The following is a 21,003-nucleotide window of genomic DNA, read 5'->3' as shown; positions in this document are numbered from 1 at the left end:
GTGCCTCCCCTATTAAGACTTGAAGATAAAGTAGAGAAATTGGATCACTTAAGCAAAGGAATATGAAAAAATACACAAAATAACTTCAAGGATAGGCACAACAAGAAAGAAAAGATGTGAAGTGGTACTGAAACAAGTGGATCTTACTATCTGTCTTAGTCAGGGTTTCTATTCCTGCACAAAACATCATGACAAAGAAGCAAGTTGGGGAGAAAGGATTTATTCAGCTTACACTTCCACACAGCTGTTCATCACCAAAGGAAGTCAAGACTGGAACTCAAGCAGGTCAGGAAGCAGGAGCTGATGCAGAGGCCATGGAGAGATGTTTTTTACTGGCTTGTTTCTCCTGGCTTGCTCATTCTGCTCTCTTATAGAAACCAAGACTATCACCTCATTGTGATGAAGGGCCCAATTAACCAAGAAACATGATAATACTAAATATATATGGACTGAAATCAGGCATATTCAGCTTCATAAAAAGGTACTTGTAGACATCAAGAAAGTGTTAGTATGTGATCTCAATACTCAACTTCCAATGTCCCAGGAAGGCTATCTAGATAAAAATAAACAGAAATGTTGAGAATGAGGTGGCATCATTCATTCAGTATATACAACAGAAATCTACAGAATATTTTGCCCAAACACTGAATAATATACATTCTACTCATCAGCCCAGGGTGTTTTTCAAAAATAAACACAAACTGAGATAGAAAATAAATTTTTAGAAATTTGAAATAATGTTTTTGCATCTTCTTAAACAATACTACCAAAAGCATTTTATAGATTCAGTGCAATCCCAATCAAAATTCTCAGGACATTCTCCACATAAATAGAAACAAAAAAGATCCTCAAGTCCATATGGGAGCACAAGACACTCCACATAGTGAAAGCAATTCTGAGCCAAAAGAACCACGCTGGGGCATTACCACACCATATTTCAAGCTGCATTACAGATAGTAATAAAGTAAATGGCATTTTCACAAAATAAACATGTAGATCAACGGAACAAAACACAAGACCCAAACATGAGTGCCTATAACTACAGCCATCTCATATTTGGCAACAATAGCAAAAATTGAGAAAAATTACATTAAAGCTATATCTCAACAACAGATCAACCCAAGTGCTTAAAAGGCCTGTCTGAGAAACCTGAAACACTGATATCTTGGTTAAGAGTTACTATGCCTAGGATGAAACACCATGGTCAAGAGCAAGTTGAGGAGGAAAGGGTTTGCTCAGGTCATACTTCTACATTGTTGGCCATCATCAAAGGATGTCAAAAACAGGAGCTTGGGCATGGCAGGCACCTGGAGCAGGAGCTGATACAGAAGTCATGGAGGAGTGCTGCTTACTGGTTTGCTCCCTTTGGCTTGCTCAGCATGTTTTCTTACAGAATCCATAAACAACATCAGCCCAGCAATGGCACCACCCACAAATGGGATGTGCTTTCCCCGATCAATAACTGATTAACAAAATACTCTACAGGCTTCCCTAACTGCATGATCTTTTTGAGGAATCTTCTAATTGAAGTTCCCTTCTCTCAATGAATTTAGTTTATGTCAAGTTAAGGTAAAATTGCCAGTACTATTGATAATGCTAGGAAAACTTAAGCCATACCCTAAAGGCAGAACTACCCTGTGAGTTAGCTACACCACTCCTTGTCATAAACCTAAAGGGCTTGGTAGTCTACTCCATAGACACGTGCTCAGTCATATTCATTGCTGCTCTGTCCACAATAACTAGGAGATAGAAATAGCTCACCTGTCCCTCAATTCACAGTGTATAATGTAAACATGATATATGTGCCTAATAAAACTATATTCAGTTGTAAAAAATATGTATATAAATGAAATCACTAAATTTTCAGGTAAATGGGTGTTACTGGAAAATAGCAAGTCAGATAACCCAGACCCTGAAAGGCAAATACAAGATGCTCTGTCTTTGCAGATCCTCACTTCAAATCTTCAGGTGTGCTTATGTGACCTGAAATATCCGATGAAGCCAAAGTGATAGAAAAGGAGCATGGGATGAGAGGGAGGGAAGGCGAAGTGTAGCTCTAGAGGAGGGAATAGTAGGAGACAGGTGCTAGAAACAGCATAATGTAAAAAAGATGAGGACTTATACTAGGGAACAGGAGGAGAATAATGGAGGAGCTGAGGGAGGACAGAGGGAAATAACACGAAGAGTGTTTAAAAATTCCATAGGGAATCATTTTATTTTATAAGCTTGTATATATATAAATTCATGTATACATATGCATTTGTGTTTGATGTTGTTAAGCCACATGGAGTGATAGTGCTATTCCTATGTGTCAGGTACTGTTACAAAAGCAAACTCTAATGCTAGGAATGAAAAAAACAAAAACAAAACAAAACAACCCCCCCCCTCAAGCTATTGGTTGGGGGAGTAGAAGAATCTCTCAAAACAATACAGGATATTGTCATTGTCCTCAGTTGCCTCCCAGAACATGAAGGTGAAAGACTCCACAGACTTTGGACATAGGCCTTGGAGAATTTGAGCTGGAACTGTCCTAGAAGTCTCCTTCCTGAAGACTAGCTCTCATAGTAGTCAGAGCTGCTTATCAAGCTGCCAAAGGAGAAAACCAATCATCCTACCCAGCTGTAAACCTAGGAACCACAACAATAACACACAGGCAAAATGTCCCCACTGTTACAGCAGTGGCATTTTTATCTTAGGGTAACCAATAGCTGTCTAATTGCCCTCAAGGCCAGTTCAATGGGAAGGAATTCCAATCACATAAACCTGGACAACTCATGACTGGAGAGGTCATAGAACATAAACAACCTACTTCTTTCATTTTTCTTCTGCCATTTTCTAAACCAGTATGATTTCTAGCTGGGTTCTAAATACTTATCCTTAAACCTCCAGATAACTGAAACTCTTAAATCTCAATGAAGACACTTCCTTTGGCCATAGACAGAGACTATTAGAAAGATCCACCAGTGGTCAACCGCAGGGAACAAGTGCTCCACCCAACTGATTCACCAATACCACAACCCTTACAAGGCTTAATTAAGATCAAGGGATATTGGAGAAGAGTAGATGGAAATATTTTTAGAGCCTGAGGCTCTGCAAATTTAACCTGCTATTTAACCTGCTGCTAAATAGTCTCCCTTAGATGTTACAGAAAAGGTGCTAACACAGCACTTCAACAATATGGTAGCCTGGACAAGACTATCATACTGACGTCACCATTTGATACACCAGCATGTAAGGTAGAAATTCCACATGGTCCTATAGCTAGGTGAACTACCTGTGTTCAATAGCTGCGGAAAGGAGAGCCATTTTCTCCTCAGGTTGAGTTCCCACATATTTTGTCTATTTTCTAGTGGTCAGACATATGTGCAAGAGTAATGCTAGATAGACTCAGTGAATGATATATAGGTATAGGTATATACATGTAAACATGCAAGGACATTTGTTTATACATTTATATACAATAAAGAATAGACCATGATTCGGGGAGAGAGGGGTAGGATACTGGAAAAGTTGAAGAAGGGAAGAAGAGCAGGCATGTATGTATAGTGCTCATGTATGATGTTCACATGCACAAAAATATAAGCCCTCAAAATATTGATTTGGATCTTAAAATCTACATATTTTTCTACCATTAAAATAAAATACCCAAGTCTGCTCAGTTTGATGGTGTTTAACTTACTTGGTATGATAGTCAGATAAAGTACCTTGAGATTACTCATTTTAAGTGCTTGCATATACAAATCACTTGCCGTGACTAGCCTAGAATAGTTGCAGTTGTATGATTTATGTTGCACACTGAAAGAAAGATGCTTTGTTTTTCTTGAATTCAAGCACTAAAGAAATTATTTTAATGTCATTTTCATACATTGTGCTCTGCTTATTTATTATAACAAATGTCGCCTAGCTAGATGGAAATTGAGGCTTACTAAACAAATCCCATGTCATAGATGATCATTAGACATGTCCTAAGTGATCAGGAATTGTAATTATGTGGCTGAAGACTCTGCAGTGTGACATTGAAAACCTGGAGTCATCTAGCTCATTGTCATTTGGGTATGGGTAGGAGCAGGTACAGCTTTCTGAATACTAGTTGTCTGGCATTTGAATGAAATTTCCAGGACATCTGAATGCCTCATAGTCCTTCAGTAAGTAATGGCCTCTCCAGTTCAGCTCCCGACACTTGGCCACTGGCATCCAAGTAACAAATGAGTTTTCTTGTCAAATCTTGTTTGTGATCTGTTGTTTCTAGCTGTTCCTTTCCCAGATTTTGAGCTGTTTTATTAATTCTGTTTTCAGGATGCTGTCTTGATGCAGTTCTGTGCAAACAAATTGGATAAGAAGGATTTCTTTGGGAAGTCAGATCCTTTCCTTGTATTTTATCGAAGCAATGAGGATGGAAGGTAAGTGTGTCTCCTACACCACTCAGTGCTGGCCTGATTCATGTTTGCGCCATTATTTCTGTCAGAGATCTTCAAGGTGGTCAATCAAATACAATACTTGATATTTTAAAGATGGGTGTGATTTCCTTTTTCAAAACTAATTTGATAGCCATTTATGTTTTATGTTTAATGTATGAGTTATTTTCCACTTCCTCTTTGCTTTTTATAAAAGTTTGCTTTTCTTTCAACAGTGTAGAACAGTGGTATGTTTTAGAAACCCGAATTAACCAATGTATTTTCTATTGAACTAAGTGGAAACCATTTGTTTTGGATAAGGGGGAGGGGAGGACACACATCCTTCTCTCCTACAGTGAAATTCCTAGAACCTACAGCTCAGGGAAGTTCCTAGAATCTACAGCTCAGTGAAGTGTTTCAGTCTGGTGTGGTCTCTTACCAGTCACGACTAGATGCATGTGTCCAGAGTTCACTGTGCATGGATCTACATTTGATTATTGATTCCTGTGATGCATATTGTAATGCCCACATTACGAGAAAACTTAGTAACTAGGAAGATGCCTGAGGGTCTCTTGCCAAGATATAAATCATGGGATACTAAATGGCTCTGGCAACATGTACAGCTTTCTGCTATATAAATGAGGCGATCCACTCACAGGGCTGAGATGGCTCTGGTACTATGCGGCTTGCTGATCTATAAATGGGATGATCTACCTCACAGAGATGAGTTACTACACAAACTCATGTGGAAGTCTCTGGAGAGAGAGAGCTGAACCGTTATTTACTTTTGATATTGTTTTATACGTTATCTTTGTTCATCGTAGCAGTGCATAATAAAGCATTAGCTAACAAGAAAATACTACTTAGACACTCTAAATGAAGGAAATGAACTTCCAACTTATGTCACTGTGGCTGTGCTTATAACTGAGATGGCTGAAGATGTCAGTGCTGTGCACACTGATGGTTATTCCTAGGCGAGGAAGAGGTTCTCAGGTAGACAAAACTTCTTCAGTTCGAGTGTCTGTGTCCTTCTGATGGAACTGTGTGTTCCCAGAGTTCTCATACTTATTTTTGTAAAGAAATTTATACTCCTAAGATTTCAGCTTATCACATATCTAATGATGTTTTTGTGACAAAAATATGTTCTGCTTAGACAAATGATATTTTTAATAAAATGAAGTCTATTTTTCAGAAGTGAAACCATTCTAAATTTCCAAATTATTAAAACTTAATTCTTAAAATTGATAAATTTGACTTCAGGCATAGTTTCACATATTGATACTTATAGAACACTGGTTTACTATCTAGGTCAAAGCATGCATTAATAAATACATTAAAGCATTTACATGTGTGGTTATTGTTTTTATAAGAGTTCAGTGAAAGGTAATTTTAAATCCTGCTCACTTTCTCATTTGTTTTTCAGTGCAAGATCTTTTTCTTTGTTTTTATGGTTATTGAAATGAGAATCTACTTCTAAATTTGCAAATTTAGCTAACAGGTTAAAACTCTCTATACTGGAAACAGTAATTAAAATCTTTTTAATATATAATTCTATCATGTGTGCTCTTTTGTGACTAGGTTACCTCACTCAGGATGATATTTTCTAGCTCCATCCATTTACCTAAGAATTTCATGAATTCATTATTTTTAATAGCTGAATAGTGCTCCATTGTATAAATGTACCACATTTTTTGTATCCATTCCTCTGTTGAGGGACATCTGGGTTCTTTCCAGCTTCTGGCTATTATAAATAAGGCTGCTATGAACATAGTGGAACATGTTTGGTATATAATTCTAAATTTCTATTTTCTTAATTTCCTGTTGATGTCATTATACTCTGTGTTTATATCTAGATAATAATTTTCCTTTCCAAGTGGTGTGTGTGATAATGAGCTTTAGCTAAAGAATCCTGACAGGCTATTTATTAGGAATGTTTTTGTATGACTCTGTCTATTCTATACACAAATACACAATCCTATATCTACATGACTAGGCTCCTGGCTACTAGGAGTCTGCTCAGGAAGTATACACATTTCTCTGGCAGTGGAATTTGAACTAGTGAGAGTTCTATGTCTACAACCACACACAATGTGCTATAAATGAGAATAATTACTAAACAAAAAAATATTTCCAGGGCTGGAGAGATGGCTCAGTGGTTAAGAGCAGAGACTGATCTTCTAAAGGTCCTGAGTTCAAATCCCAGCAACCACATCGTGGCTCACAACCATCCATAATGAGATCTAATGTCCTTTTCTGGTGTGTCTGAAGACAGCTACAGTGTATTTACATATAATAATAATTATTTAAAAAATTAATAACACTTCCTGGCTTATGAATGTCTCCTTGAACAGACAAGTCACTTTTTTGGGTGGAAAATCCCTAGTATGAAGCTGTTTAATTCAACATCTAGTGATGCTAGGATTATAACATACATTTTAACTTTACCTTAAGCAAATTTGCAAAAGCCAATGAGTATTGCATACCTCAAGTTTTTATAAAATAGCATTGGTATTTGTTGAATTTGTAGAAATTAATCTGGGGTAAATACTGCCCTATCTCATTGTTTATATTATAAAGAACTAATCCTACAAGTTTGTAAACCTATCTGTATATTAAATTATGTGGCAACAGAAGCCTGGAATATGCACCACTAACTATGCCCATGGAGAGGAATGGCTAAAAATACCAATGCATCATAACCACCCATGCACACGAGTGTGGGGCGGGTACAAAAATGTGGTACATTTACACAATGGAGTACTACTCAGCTATTAAAAACAATGGATTCATGAAATTCTTAGGCAAATGGATGGAGCTAAAAAAAATATCATCCTGAGTGAAGTAACCCAATCACAAAATAACATGTTCAGTAGAATTATATACTAAAAAAGACTTTTGATTACTGTCTCCAGTATAGAGGGTTCTAACCTGTTAGCTAAATTTGCAAATTTTTACAGCTTTACAATTTGTCACAAGACAGAAGTGGTCAAGAACACTCTAAATCCTGTGTGGCAAGCCTTCAAGATCTCAGTGAGAGCATTATGCAATGGGGATTATGACAGGTAAGATAGCTACGGCATAATCAGACTGAGCATGGGGAATGGTCATGGTCTATGGAACTAATATCTAGTTTGCACTGTATTTTTATGAAGGTGACATCTTCACCTAACTAAATTTGATTTTAACCCTTAATGATTAGAGATCATCCACAGACATAATTTTAGCTAATTAAAACTTGATTGATTAGACTTGTTTTCAAGATGAGTATGTGTTAAGTACTAATAATAGATCAAATGTTAGTTTAACTTTTAACCTCCTGTTTAAATATGGTTATGAACTCTCAACGATCCAAGTTTCCAATGCATCAGTGGCCCATCTTGCTCAAGTGCAGCACATAGGTGCCCACTATGAGCAGGACATTGATTGCCTAGAATACTGTCACTCCTTAGATGCCCTTAAATCCATTACAAGATGTAATTGTGCTAATAACCTTCCCAGAAATACAGAGAAGGCATGTCACCAAGATCCAACCTGTGATCCTTCCAACATACTTGATGATTTATAATACTGAAGTTTTTCTCTACTGGATGTTTATTGTAGGTTCATTTTATAAAAACCTCTATAGAATTCAAACTAGAAGTATATAAAGATAAAATTTTAATCTCTGTTCTATTTCCTAGTCTTACTATTTGTATTTAGCACAAAAAAATAAAACATCGTCTTTTAGGTAGTGTTGAGAACAGGGCCTTGCTATGTAGCCCAGGCTGGCCCTGAATGCCTGATTTCTCTGACTCAGCATCACTTGCACCACCAGACCCAAGGGTGGTTTATTCTATTAACCAATATGCCAATAAGAACTCTAAGCAGTGTGTTACCATGTTCCCTTTTAAACCATGATATGTGAAGGATGAGTCTAACTTTATTTAACTGGTTCATTATTTCAATAAGAAAGCAATTCTTGTATGTTTTCTGATTAGGAACATCAACACTGTCTAGTCATGTTGTGAAATTAAGGCTCCCAGGCCCTAAATGAGGCCTGTTCAGCCAGAAGCTTTGGAAAGAGGTCTAGTAAATGATGCGCTCTGCAGGTGACTCTAATCTGTGTGAATTTGAGAAATACTTGCCAAGACAACGGTCTCCAAGAGGGGAGATGTGGGTCTCTCTTCCACCAAGGAGCAATGTTGTCCACACGCTTTGTCCACACTCTGAAGAATTAATAAAGATTCTTGAAACTGACTTTACATGTAAATTTAATTGTAGTGATAAAATTAGCTAAACCACCTTCAATTTACTTTGTGAAATGTATAAGCATATATGCTCTAAGAACTAAATGACTGTTTTATTTTGTACATTAAGATCATATTTATTCTCATATTGTATTATCAGATTGTATTATGCTATTTAAGCCACTTTCACATGTGTACTTTTCTCCTGGCAGAACAATCAAGGTAGAAGTGTATGACTGGGACCGAGACGGAAGGTAAGTCTTAGTGCTGTGTCATCCCTGTTCCTGAGTCTTCGTGATGCCTGCTCAGAATGCATGGAAATGACTCTGAGGTGTTTCCGCCCCTCCCCAAGATTTATGATTTTGTTTTTTTAAAAAAAAAAACATACTGGTGAGTTTACTTGTAATTTTAAAGGCAGTGCATTTTCTTCAACTTTGGGATTGAAACAAAGTGTTTCTTCATTTATAGCACCAGCTCCATGCTTGGTCTTGATGCATTGTCAATGTGTTCAACATACAAGTATCTATTTTCACTGCTATAGAGAAGGGATCTCCATTGCTCCAGCTCAGAGATTCTGTTGATGATCCTATAAACTGTTTGACATGCCACCCAAGGGAATGCGCATGCAAGAGTGCTCACATACATACACACACACACACACACACCATGAAATCTAAAACATTATTTAAAACCACACTTTTATGATGGTAGCACTAAATTTTATGATGTGTAAAAACATGACTTTTACATATGATGAGCCCCTTTACACTACATCCCCAGTCAACTATTGCTTTTGAGAGATCAGGTTTAGAGCCAAAGGAAATATTTGACCCTGAGAAGACTGAATATAAAATGTGATGAGGTTAGAAGACAGGAAAATCTTTAAGGAGATACTTAAGTATTCTTTGGAACTGAACATATGCAAAAAGATTGGTCAAAGAGATTACAATCTTTTGTAGGTTCCTTTATAGTTCTAGGACAACAGATCTTTGCCTTCATTTAAATTACAGCATCATGATATAAAATGTTAACACATAGCTCTGTACCACACATGTGCCCAGAAAGAAATAGTTGCTTAGATTTTAACTAAGTAGTCAATTTATGGATGAATTATAAAAAGGTAAACTAAATTATTAATTTGAAAAGTCTCAGTAACACGGCCAATTAAATAAACAGTGAGATTTGAAAAGCATGTAGGTTCAAAAATAAAATAATACAGGTAATACAACTCAGTTGTTAACTTTAGAGTTTAATAATCACCAAAATTGATCGTTATGCCAATTGAAAGCCTGTGTTCTGTATAACATGGGTACTACATGTGTTTGTCTGTTTCCCAATATGACATCCACATTTTCCAATACACTGTAAAGATATAAAGGACATTGTAATGTTTCCTCTCTGCCATCTTTGATGTATGAAATTCTGTATCTCTCATTTTGCATTTCCTGTACATCCAGAACTATTTATAAATCTTTTTATAAAAGGATTACTAGTGATTTGGGGATTTGGTTTTGAGACACTATATAGTTCTGGCTCACCTGGGAATTTGCTATGTAGACCATTACTGGCTTCAAACTCAGAGATCTTCTTGTCTACACCTCTTGAGTACAGAGATTAAAGGTTTGTGTTATCATGCTCAGCCTAGTGGATCATCATTTTTATTTCAAACAGTCTAGATTGGCATTGTTCAATGAAACTAATCCAAGTCACAGAGATAATTTCAAATTTTCTTTGGCAATATTAGAAAGTAAAAGTAAACCAACACATCAGTGTAATAATGGTTTACTCTTAGGTGTATACAATGTAACAGTGGTTCACACTTAGGTGTATACACTGTAACAGTAGGTCACACTTAGGTATATACAATGCAACAGTGGTTAACTCTTAGGTGTATACAATGTAACAGCCATTCACTCTTAGGTGTATACAAAATAACAGTGGTTCACTCTTAGGTACATACAATACTACCTTTTAATTCAGAATGATATAGCAATGGTTAAGGTAGCTAGTGTACTTTTTAACACAATCTTTAAAATCTGACATGTGTGTTATTATGCTTATGACACAGCTCAGTTCAGACTCATCATGTTTCAAGTGACTAGTAGAATCATGTGCTGGGGGATGCCTCATGGCATAGCACTGTTTTGGCTGTGATGACATCTATATGATGTGAACTGTAAGAGACATTATATCATGTGGGCACCGTGTCCATTTCCATAATCCCAATACTCAGGAGGCCGAGGCAGGAAGATTCCAAGTTCCAGGCCTATATGGGTTATACAGTTATTTCAAAGCCAGTCTTAGTCAATTAATGAGATCCTATCTAAAAATAAAAATAAATAAATGGAACATATCTTAGAAATAGAGTGATTACATAGTTCTAAGACCCTGAGACTAATAATCTCCTCCATGACATTCAAACAAACTGAAGAACTCTGTATTACTCTGTGTGGATATTTAAGCATACAAGACTAGTTAGTGCATATAGTATTACAGTAACAGCTCTCAACCTGTGGGTCATAGCCTTTTGGAGGCTAAACCACCCATTCACAAGGGTCACCTAGGACCATCAGGAAACACAGATATTTACATTATGATTTATAAAAGTAGCAAAATTTTAGTTATGAAGTATCATTAAAGGTAATTTTGCAGTTGGGGGCCACCAAAACATAAGGAACAATATTAAATGATTGCAGCATTAAGAAGGTTGACAACCACTGGTCAAGAGATAACATTTCAATTGAAAATTTAAATGGAAGTCAGCAGTGATGGTGCACATAGTTAATACCAGCAATCTGGAGACAGAAGCAGATGGATCTCCTGGTTCGAGACCAGCCTGGTCTATACATAGTGAGTTCTAGGAGAGCCAAGGTTATACAAAGAAACCCTGTCTCAAAGGAAAAAAAAAATATGTGGAAGATTCTTGGCCAATTGGCTCCTCATGACCACGTGTTTTATTCATAAGGGAGCAGTGGTTGACTGTAGTCATAATGTAGCAAGAATGGGTACTTCAAGCAGTCATGTGACCTGGGTTTCCTTCTGTGAGGAAAGCCTTGTGGGTATGCTCAGCAATACTATACTATACTGCTCAGCAATTACTAGTTTACATTGAATATCCTGTCCTGAACCAGTCTAGAGTAGAAGAAATATTATCTGGGCTTTTTACTCAAGCACAGTGACAATGGCCTGAGAAGGAACTAGCCTTATGTCACCGTCTTAGGAGGAATCAACTCAGATGTCTTCAATTTTTGACAAGTTAAACCACCTAGATGCTCCTTTTAGTCTCTTAACTGTCATGCCTTTAAGGGATGTGGAAGAATATTTAAACTGAAGTGAAAGTTAACATGCTAAGGAACACACTTGTCTGGGTCATAACTGTTATCAACCGTGTCCTTGAAAAGCCTCGATTTCTTAGAAGTAACCTCAGCTGAATTTGGTTTGATTTAAAATTGGGATTCATTAATGGAATAGTTCTGCATAAAATCCGCAAGGCTGTGATGTGCGGCTGATTGCAATAGGTGACAAGGTAGGCAGTTGCTTCCATGGCTTGATGATTTAATGACAAGACTGAGCCAGTGAAATGCCAGTCATTACATCCCAGCTTCAGACTGCTAAATAGGGGACAATGAATGACATTTTGGCCACTGCATGCTACCCAACACTCTCATGTCAAATAACGGTGTTTATTATAAGTAAGCTTGAACTTTATTTTTCTGTGAAATGCGACACAGATGCCAGGTCTTTGGTGAGTTTTGTAAGCCTGTTGAAGGTTGTGGTTCTGGGATTCTGTGTCATCTTAATCCCAGGGCTTAAGAATTTTCCTGTGCTTACCATGAGATGTGAAACCTCATTTAGATCACTTTTAAAAACCGTTCATGACTACCTCTTCCTATTTTCAATTTCCTTGCTGTCTCTAATCTTCCCCTAAAATTAGCCCATTATTTGCTTGCAGTTAATCCTACTGCCCTGTGCGTGCAGGCCAAAAGCTTGGTGATTTTTATTTTAATGTTGATAAATGGAATTTTACAAACAATGTTATTCAGGCAAATCTAATTTTTTTTTTTATTAATCCTATCTACTTAGGTTTTCCCCCACAAATGTAGCATGTGGCTTTCAGTCCCCTGACCTTTTAATTTGCAATTATGATGTTCAAGACTGGGCTATTTTAAATATATGTGCATTAGATCCTTAATCAATTTTTAATTCTTGAGCATCTTCACTTATTTGAATGAGTTAAGAAAAAAAAAATCCGTTCAGTTGGGTTTGTAATAAACTGTCATGAGCACTTGCATGTTAAACAGTTGACTTGTTATAGTGACTTAATGGAGGGCTCTAATATTTATGTAAAACATTTTAATTTTTCTAAATTTTCTTTTTAATCTTTCTGTCTACCTTTAAAGATTTCAGAGTCTTTAGATTTTAATAAAAATGTTCAGAAACTGACTTAACCATTTCCTATGGGTACTCTTCTAAGATATGTCAGCAAAGTCTTCAGCCATTTTCAGCTACACAGTGCCCCGGTCTACCTTGCCTTATCAGAAGTTTTATAGTGTCTTGCCCACCTGGGCAGGCATGCTCTGCTAATGCATAGGTTTCCTGTCCAGGCCCTGTTGAAATGTCATTAACCACAGGAATGCTTTTTATACACCTGGATTCACCCAATTCTTCATTTATTAGCCTACTTAATGCATTCTTTCTGCTCGGTCGTCCATGCTCAAGGCAGGCTCACTGAGTTCAGGTGGGTATTTTATCTGACTGCTCACACAGTACTTGCTAGTCAGGTGCTTCTGCATGCTTGGGTCTAGTGGCTGTGTCAGTTGCTCAGCTGAAAGGGACATCTGAAAGCAGCTGATAACCTTCTGTGAGCATTCAGCCATCACAGATGTTTGGTAATCAACTCATTCTCTCCATCACTTGATATGACATTATCTCAAATGACTTTGGTATGTTAGAGTTTTATCTCTAGGGAAACTTCAGCTATAATTAACTTGGCCATCCCTGACTTCCTTGTTCAGGAATTCTGTAAACATTTCTTTTGACTTTCTCGATCCATTCATTATCCTGCAGTATGCCGTTTAATCTCTGTGATTTTTATGTAATTTCTAGAGACTCCTCTGTTGTTGGTGTCAAACTTTGTTTCCCTTTGGTCAGATAGAATGCTTAGAGTCATTTCAGCGTTTTTTTGTACTTACTGAGATTTGTTTAGTGCCCAGTATGGGGTCTGTTTTGGAGAATCGTCTGTGGGCTTCAGAGTAGAATGATGCTTGTGTGAAATATTCATAGATACCTGTAGTTAGATCTGTTGGATATATAATGTCATTTAATATGACTATTTCTCTGTTTATTATTATTTTTGTCCCAGTGATCTATCTACTGGAAAAAGGGTGGAACTGAAGTCACCTACTGTGGCTAAGTAGTGTTCACTGTGTCTTCAAGTCTAGAAGTATGCTTTTTATAAAATGGTATGTTCCAGATTTTGGTGCATATCTATTTGGGATTACATTATCTTTTTGGTTATTTGTTCTCTTGATTAGAAGAGTGTCCCTTATGTCTTCTGATTAATTTAAATTCTACATTGTTAGATAGTTAGATGATGGCACCTGCTTGTGTTTGTGGCCTGGTCTCCTTTCTTAGGATAATCTTTCCCCATCCTTTCACTTGAAGATAGGTCCTTGAAGGTAAGATGAGTTTCCTGCAATCAATAAACAGATTAAAGTAACCCATGTCTTTTGATGGGTGAATGGAGGCCGCTAATAATTAATGTTGTCATGGAAGGGTGTGTATTTATCGGTGTTACTTTTGTCGTTTGACTTTTGACATTTGGCTGCTTGTGTTCTTAGTCCTGTTTTGTATTTCAGGATTTACATTTTCATTTATTTTCTTCCATTCTTCCTTGACAGTTTCCTCTCTGCATTCCATTTATGACTTCCAGCAGTCCTGGCAGGGCTGGTTTAGTGGACTTGGCTTCTTTCAGCCTGTTTATAGCATGGAGAACTTTTTTATTCTTTGTCCTACCATGGCAAGCAGTTTAGCTGAGTGTAGTAGTCTGGGTGGGCAAGCATGCTCTTCTAGAACTTGCAGTACGTTGCCCCAGTTTCTTTGTGCTTTCAAAGTGTTGATCAAGAACTCAGCTGTGAGTCTGCTAGGTTTTTCGTTATATATGGCTTCTGTATTTTTTTCTCTTGTATCTTGCATTATTCTCTCTTTATTCTGACAATTGAGTGTTGTCACTGAAATACGCTATTGGGAATTTCTATTCTGATTTTACTTGGTGTTTAGTGTGTTTCTTATATCTATCTGTATGAGTGTGTTTTCCTTAGGGGAAGTTTTCTTCCTGTTGAAGATCTGGTCTGTGACACTAACCTGCAATTATTCTTTGGCTACAACTCACTGATTTGTTATTTTTAATGATGGTACAAATTTGCTGCAAATTTGTTTTGTATGTTTTTATTTTTTTTCACATTCCTTGTTTGAATGCTCCAGTTCCTTTCTTGCTTCAGGCTGGAAATGCTGGATTATGTAAGTTTGTTTTTGTATTATTCTTGCTATATTTTCTTCTTTTCCTTGTGTTTTCTTATCAAAATACAAATGGTAATTTGAGAAGTGACGGACTACGTCATTCTGCTTTGAATCACTATGAAAACAAAAATAAGTTCAGACAATATTATTGTCTTTTAATGGCATACTGGTAGTGAGCTTTGACAGAAAAAGACAAAACCAAAATTATAATGGCACATTCATATAGATTATTAAATCTAACCTTATGAAGTCACACAAATTTAATCACACAAAAATAAAAAGTGAATCTATATATTACAGTAGCTCAGAAATATTCCAATATGTAAAATGCACGAGGCATAGCTGAGGTGAAAATGAGTAAATATTGAATCATATTTATCCTTTTATGATGGAAACATGTTTCTTTATTCTTGAACAAATATATTACTTGTGAGTATTTCAGAAAAATCATAGAATTGAATTCTTGTAGCTATATACCAGTGACAGACAGAAAAAAAAAATGTTGAGCAGGGGCTCTATTCTGAGTTGTTTGTTTGTCTTGGTTTCTTTCATTTTTTAGTTCTTTGGTTATTAAATCTGATTGTGGTATTTTGTTTTGCCTTTTATAACAATATTATCACTGGCTGATGGTGTCAACTTTTGTAACCATGTACTTACCGAATCTCAGAAACTCATTTCTCTATATATCAATGCTTCAGTTTAAATCTAGAATCCAATTCCTTTCAAAGTATAGCAAAAAAAAAAAGTAGGTGATATAAACAGTATGGATATTTTAATGTCCATGCAGTTGGTAAAGATTTTGAATTCAGATATTATTGTAGCAATTTTCTAATCTGCATAATCCTAGACAAATATGTAGAGGCTGTGGTGCAGTTAAAACAAAACCGGACCTCTCTGTCCTGCCGAGTAACTGCGCATTGTTAGGTCTCTGTTGATTCCACCTTGGCTGCATGCAATCTTTGTGAATCTGTAAGGCCATTTCCAGAGGTTTCAGTGAGGACATGCTTAACAGAACACAGAGAAGAGGTACCTAATCTGCATAAAAGGTGGAAAAGGAGAAACTCCTGAGGCGTGCTAGCATTCTCCTCTTTCTACTTCCTGTTCTTCTGTCATGGGAAGAAGTGAGGACATGTTCCCACCATCCTGGAGCCCTCTGGGGCCACGCCTTTCTCATGAGTAGATTGGATGTTGTATTTTAGGTATTTTGTCTTAATAAGGAGAAAAGTGGTATTCTGGTCAAAGATCTTTTGCTCCTTATATATAATGTTTGTTATTGAACAAGGAAGTTTTAATTGGAGTGCTATGTTTTTGCTTCATTTTACTAAATTAAGATACAGGCAACTGGCAAGAAATTAAAGGTAATTATATTTTAAAAAGTTATATTTGTATGTATGAAGTTTGAATTACATACATGTAGTTTGAATAATGAAACATAAATCAAACATTTCTTTGTGCTCTTAAAAATTACTTGTGACAATATAGGAATGTAATTTTCTTCTAAATGTGACAAAGCCACATATAACATCCTTAAATACGAATTTGACACTTATACATCATTATAAACCATGTTAAAACAATTTCTTCATCCTAGAAAAATGTGATTATATTCACGTCTTTGTGTGGACATAATAAAGTAAAATCAAATTTATAAACAAAATATTTAATAAGCATAAAAAAGTAAATCAAAAATATTGACAGTTCTTGTTGTTTAAATATGTTACATGCAATTCCATATAAGCTACAAAGCACAGCTATATCTTTATACATTTGTTGTGCTACACATGTATAAAATATATCTTTGCAATTTTTATCTGTAGTAGAAATGTATAGAGGGGCAGGTTTGGGCAAGTATGATAAAATTAGGCTAGTTCTGCTGTGCTAATGATTGGGAGTGATAGCATCCACCCAGTTTCCATGGAGACCAAGAAGCACACGTGTAACACATAGAGGAGCAAAGATATTCGATGCACTAGAGCCACTTAATATTTGCCTAGGGTTGCTTATATCCTCAATATATACATATCTATTATAGTATGTAAAAATATACCTTACAAAGAAAATTTTATTTCTATCAGAATGGACTGTGGGCTAAGATTGGGGCATTGTGGCAGAGTGCTTGACTAGCATACAGATTTAGGTTGGACCAAGAAACATAATCATGCTTATTCCACAGATGACAACATAGCACATAGCCTGGGAATGCTTAACAGCCATTGTGGGACAACTTAGGAGCGCTAGATAGTGTCTACTAGAATTTCAGGAAGCCACAGGGGGGAAAAAAATCAAATAAGAAAAAAGAACTAGTAGATTCTAGATAGCACGCCACGACCATGACAACATGTAGAATGATAAGATTATATGGCCTAATGGTTCCAGATGGTGAGGGTTCATGATGGGATCCTGAAGGCATGGCAGCTGGAGCAACAAGCTAAGAGCTCACCACCTGAAGCTCCAGCACAAAGCAGAGAATGCACTAGAAATGCAGGAGGCTTTGGAATCTCAAAGCCCGCCCCCATGACGTACTTCCTCCATCAAGGCCACGCCTTCTACACCCACCCTCAAAGCACCAACAATTGGAGACCAAGTGCTCAACCATGAGGGTATCTAAAGTATACAGTCAGTGCATTAAAGTCAGGAGCATTAAAGTCGAAGGAGTTACGATGATTAGCAAAAAGGGGAGCAGCTTCAAGATTGTTCTCTGAACTTAAGAAGACAAGCTGTTTGCTGCAGTCATGGCCAACCACGAATCTGACGAGCACGTGACTTGCTGTCATTGTTTGGTTTCATCATCTGGGGACAGAGACTACTGCCATTCTGTAAGCATGGGTTTATACAGGAGGAGGAGCGCCTGCAGCTGTCTATCTAGCTCCCCTTTGAGTGGGAGAGGTCTGCCCTTGCTGTGGGCGCTCACTTTTTAAGCCCTTGTTATTTTCTAAGACTATACGATGCTTCCTGCCACTGGAAGAAACTGAGTCAGGAAAACACAGGGAATATAAATGGAGAGCGAAGAAATATAGACAGAGGCTCCCTTCATAGGAAAGATATATTAGTGACTGAAATTCTGGACTGAAATCAGAGAAGGTGCACCACTTTTGACTCTGGGTTTTAGGAACTTTCCATCCATTAGTCCGGAAAGGTATGATCTTCCTGTTTTCGTCATATCACAGAGGTTCAGCCTACAAGGCTGATAGAACTGGGGACTAGATTGTGACTAATCTTTGCCAGCCAGGCCACAGCTCACCTCTTAATAGTTCCACAGCCTCCAAAATAGGGAAGCCAGCCCGGGAGCGAGCAAACATGAGCCGATGGGGGACATTTCATATTCAAATCATAACAAGTTGTACTCATTTGTGTGGGAACAGACCTGAAACACAGCATCATGCTATATCCTAAAGGGAATGTCTGCAGGTTCCCTTCAACCCACACGTGAATACATCGTAATGTGACATTAACCCAAAGAGAAGGCCTCCAGAAGCAAGCATCCTGGAATCAATGCGGGCTTCATTTGTGTCTATAACTTCAAAATGCCATGCTATTTTATATGGCACTTCAAATTTGTATGTTTAATATGTCTCTATACATGATTTTTACTAGACCATTTTAATTGAATATATATATATATATATATATATATATATGTGTATATATGTATGTGTGTGTTTGAAATACATTGCAAAAAATTAGAATACACTGTATTAAGATCTTTAAAAAATAAACACCTTTGACAGAATGAATCAAATTAATTATCTAAATTTAATTTTGAAATAAGGCATAGGCATTGTTTTAGTTAAAGACATCCATCCATATATTCTCCCCTCCCATATATATATGTCCTGAAATTGAAAGTAACTCAGTACCACAGCATGGTAGGGAAAGCAACAGGGTGGTTTGGATGTATCTGCCAGCTGTTATAGCTATACAAAGTTCTTAGGTGACAGTTGAAAAAGTAAGCAGGAAAACCATCAGAACTTTCCCAGAAGGCAGAACCTTCAGTGTGACCAAATAGCCCCATAACCTGTGGAGCAATAACAATCAGAGTTGTGTTCAGATCGCAGGGCTTCAAAAATTAACACAATAGGCACCTTTTCTGTTATGCTGAAGTACCTATGATTTATATGAGGCAAAAAACACTGATAATCTAGTCAAAGTATTATCACAGATCAGCCACGTTAGTAATCTGAGCACTATACTAGTCATAGTACCCACTGTGTACCCACATAGTACCCACTGACATAGATGTAACCGAGGAGTACACTGTTGCCATTCACAGTACCCACTGTGTGCCAGGCACTGACAGTGCTGTAATCTGAGCACACCATGTCACTCATGCTACCCACTGTGTGCCAGGCACTGATGTAGATGTATGGGAATACTGAGATAAGATTTTAACTTGCCTATTTTCTAGACTAATAAACTCAGAGGGGAAGCACACAAATAATCATATGTACTCTGTGGTGGGAAATAGAATGATAGAAAGACAATGTGTGCTTTGAGGCTTGCTTTTGTTTCTGAGAGCTAAGGGTGGGGGTATGACCCAGCAAAGGCTTCTTGGAGGAAGATGGTAGCTAAGCTGATAGGTGATGCTGACGACAACGTGCTAAGGTGCATGGGGGAGCTGATGCCTGTACTCATGGACAGGTATAAACCTGAGTCATACTTGCAGCATACTGCCCTCCACTGGGATGGGACATGGATACGTACATTTCATCCAGTGCCTGACTCAAAGCTAGCTTCTACAGTGAAATTGCTAGAGATGGTAGTCATCAGTTTGTTCTAAATTTCTCTTACTTTGTTACCTCAAACATTTTTATGTATTATAAAAATGTGAATAGTAATCACATAGAGAGATGTAACTCATACAGAAAGCACTAAGGGAAACTTGACTTTGAAAATGCATCCAGAGAACAAGATATTTAGTTACACTCAAATCAATAAAACATAGTGAGAACAGTACTATGAAAGTTACAGGGAACTTGTTACTTGGGAATATTTCTATATTTAGCAAAAATGTTCAATATTCCATGAATACAATAAACAGATAAATTATTAAAGCAAGTTTAATTTCCTTTTGATTTTAGTAGACTCCAGTGATAATATATATGTGTGTATGTGTATGTGTGTGTGTGTGTGTGTGTGTGTGTGTGTATCTGAGAGATGGCTCAGCAAATATAAGGACTTGTACAATCATATGGACTAGATTTTGGATGCCAGCATCTGTGTCACAATCTAGGCATTCCACAAATATCTGTTGTGCCAGCTTTGATGGGTAATCACTGGGGCTTGCTGGCTATCAGTCTAATGCAGAAACCATAAGCCTTGGGTACAAAGAAAGGTACCACCTCAAAGGGATAGGCAGAGAGTAATAAAGGTGGACACCCCACACCCTTGTATGCCCCCACAAGCACCGATAGGCATGTGCCTCCACATACATACACACATACACACTCAAACACATATGCCACACATGCTCTTTTTCTCTCACACACACTTGTATGTACACAACACATACTTAAACACATATTATACACACTTTCCCACAGACAGTTGCATTCACATAACATACACACACACACACGCACACACACACACTCATACAAACACCAAATGCACTTACACACATACATATATATTTAAAAAGTAAATTTGAAATAATTTTGATGTTCTTAAAGTCTTATTTATACTTTAAATACAAGTAGTATTTGAAATAGTACAGTTTATAAAGGCTGGGAAATAATCTGATTATCTCTTTTCACATCACTGGTATTCTTGAGACGATCTGTTTGTGTCTAGACTTGGCAACTTTATTGCCTGCTATTCTTATGAAGTTTGACAAGTCTTCTATTATTCAGTCATTCCTCTGGGGG

At 37.1% G+C, this 21,003-nt stretch overlaps 1 protein-coding gene across 2 annotated transcripts in view; it reads left to right on the top strand.

The window, feature by feature from the left end:
* The window catches only part of Cpne8 (copine 8), a 178,920-nt gene that overhangs the window by 97,575 nt on the left and 60,342 nt on the right, over positions 1-21,003 (top strand). For both annotated transcript variants that reach the window (XM_052161280.1, XM_052161281.1), the window contains 3 exons: positions 4,297-4,400; positions 7,352-7,456; positions 8,833-8,874. In XM_052161280.1, the coding sequence (XP_052017240.1) occupies positions 4,297-4,400; positions 7,352-7,456; positions 8,833-8,874 (251 nt within the window). The remainder of the gene's footprint in view (positions 1-4,296; positions 4,401-7,351; positions 7,457-8,832; positions 8,875-21,003) is intronic.

Source organism: Apodemus sylvaticus, chromosome 17, assembly GCF_947179515.1.
Source record: "Apodemus sylvaticus chromosome 17, mApoSyl1.1, whole genome shotgun sequence".
Classification (NCBI taxonomy): domain Eukaryota; kingdom Metazoa; phylum Chordata; class Mammalia; order Rodentia; family Muridae; genus Apodemus; species Apodemus sylvaticus.
Note: the sequence above shows the minus strand (reverse complement) of the source record. Positions and strands in the feature narration are given on the sequence as shown.